Source organism: Anoplophora glabripennis, unplaced genomic scaffold (genome assembly GCF_000390285.2).
Source record: "Anoplophora glabripennis isolate ALB-LARVAE unplaced genomic scaffold, Agla_2.0 scaffold2032, whole genome shotgun sequence".
Lineage (NCBI taxonomy): Eukaryota > Metazoa > Arthropoda > Insecta > Coleoptera > Cerambycidae > Anoplophora > Anoplophora glabripennis.
In genome coordinates, this window is record NW_019420236.1 from 5,517 (window position 1) to 7,907 (window position 2,391).

Consider the following 2,391-nt stretch of genomic DNA (forward strand, 5'->3'; position numbering starts at 1 on the left):
GCTTTTCATTTAATTATACATACAGAAATGGCATGAAATAGCAATATTTCATAATACAATTGTAATTTACTTTAAGACCATGACAACACAGATAACAGATTTATGTGATTATGAAAATATATGTTTAACCCATTGATATTATTACTTAAACCATGAATCGCTATAAAAAATAAAAATAATATAAAAATGAAGACCCTCATCAACACGATATATAAAAAAATATTTCTAATAATTTAATATGTATTGTTTTAGCCACATAAATATCATATAGCAGTCCTATCCAAATCTCAAGCAAACTATTTTTGTTTTAGTTAACCTACTGGCCACGTCAGGTGACATAACACTGTCATGGACTTCCCCCATTTATCATCAACTCTACAGCAAAAATCCTTCCATCAACCCTCTCGAAAGGCCTATTACTGAGGACGAAGACGGTTGGTTGGGTTCTTTGCTCACCATTGGAGCCATCATTGGCCCCTTTCCTTACAGTTTAATTGCTGAGAAGTTTGGAAGGAAGATAGGCCTCCTGTGCTTAGCAGTTCCGCATATTGTTTCTTATTTTACCATGGCATTTGCCAAATCTATATACCTGTTTTATTTCGGTAGAATCTTTGGAGGACTGGCACTTGGGGGTGGCTACACTTTGCTGCCCATGTACATCACGGAAATATCAGAAGATTATAACCGGGGGATGCTGTCGTTGTCCTTAAACGTATTCTGGGCGTTGGGCAACTTCATCCCCTACGCTGTCGGACCTTTTGTATCCATCATGTGGTTCAATATCATCTTGGCTTGCCTCCCTACAGCGTTTTTCATCGCATTCTTGATCATAGGAACTGAAACTCCTTATTACTTGATAGGAGCCAATAAAATTGAGCAAGCCCACACAGCACTGATGAAACTAAGATCTCTTGAAAATGACCTGGTGCAAAAAGAATTGGAATCTATGAAGTTGCACCTAAAAGATGACGAACATGGTCATTTCAGTGATATACTAAAGAAAGCAGAATTGAGAAAGGCTCTGCTAATATGCCTTGTTCTAATAATAGCTCAAGCTTTGTCTGGTTTTTGTGCAATTACCTTTTACTTGCAACCTATATTTGAAGCAGCTGGCACGTCAATATCTGCTGAAATTTCTGCGCTTATCGTAGGTTGTGCGATGTTACTATCCAGCTTTGTAGCTCCAGTTTTAGTGGATAGATTGGGGAGGAAAATTTTAACTATATCTTCTTGCTTTGGAACATTTGTATCATTAATCATATTGGGAAGCTTTTTCTTTGTACAGGACTTCACTTTTCAGGATATCGATCATATATCTTGGATGCCAATCTTCAGTCTGATTTTATATATTCTCACTTTCAATTTCGGTTTAGGTTCCATCCCTTGGATCCTCAGTTCTGAATTATTTCCTAATTCTGTTAAACAAATTGCTGCCTCAACTGTGTCGAGCACTTTTTGGATAACCTCATTTCTATTAACAAGATTTTTCAATGACATGAACGACTTCATGGGTAGAGCCGGTAGCTTTTGGTTTTTCGCTGTTATCTGCTTATTAGCTGCCATATTTAGCATATTTTTTATGCCAGAAACAAAGGGAAAAAGTTTTGGCGAGATTCAAGAAATGCTGAAAAGGGGCACCAAAAATCTGGATAAAACTGGTTTTGAGAACGAGGAGAAGACTAGACCTATTTAATTTTGAAATGCGGATAAAGAGAATAAGCTTACGTCGAAGTTCTCATAACAAAAGAATCTGCAGATTAGGAATGTACTGAATTTGTCATGCATACAGAAAGGAATATTATCTAGTATCAATTCAATTCTGTATTGTAAACGGCTATTTATATGAAATATTCCAAAAATTTATACATAATACTAATATTTCTGTCTCAACTTTCAACTTTGACGAAGATTGATGAAGTTATGTCGCAGATAAATTTTTTACAAGAAAATCAAAAATATGTGTGAATAATTTATAATCTGTATACTTAATAAATTGTGGACAAACAATAAAATTTACTGGTGAAATTTATTCGTAACTTCAATTGTTTATTTATTTATGACATTTTTTTTCAGTATAGAAGAAATTGTTTTTGTTACTGACCCCAACAACGAATAATTGCTGCAACATTTCTTTGCATCCGTCTACCGATTTCGCGAAAACCAATTCCCGCCCCATTTAGGCCAATAATACGACCCCTTTCAAAATCACTCAGTTGATGATAATTCTGGATATTCTATCCCTATAGCTTAGAACTGTTTCACTCAAATAATAACAACAAACTGACTAAAATACCAAAGAATAAAATTTAAAAAAAAAATTGGAAGGCATATCAAAACAAGATAAAATGTGATCCTTTTTTAATTTTTTTATCATTTATTACTCTCTACATC

General features: G+C 34.4%; 1 protein-coding gene across 1 annotated transcript; it reads left to right on the forward strand.

Moving 5' to 3' along the window:
- Positions 1-311: 311 nt before the first annotated feature.
- LOC108916452 (facilitated trehalose transporter Tret1-like) lies at positions 312-2,029 on the forward strand (the record flags this gene model as incomplete). The annotated part of the gene is made up of 1 exon (XM_018722708.2): positions 312-2,029. A coding segment is annotated over one exon (1,382 nt), but the record flags the coding sequence as incomplete, so codon positions are not given.
- Positions 2,030-2,391: the final 362 nt, after the last annotated feature.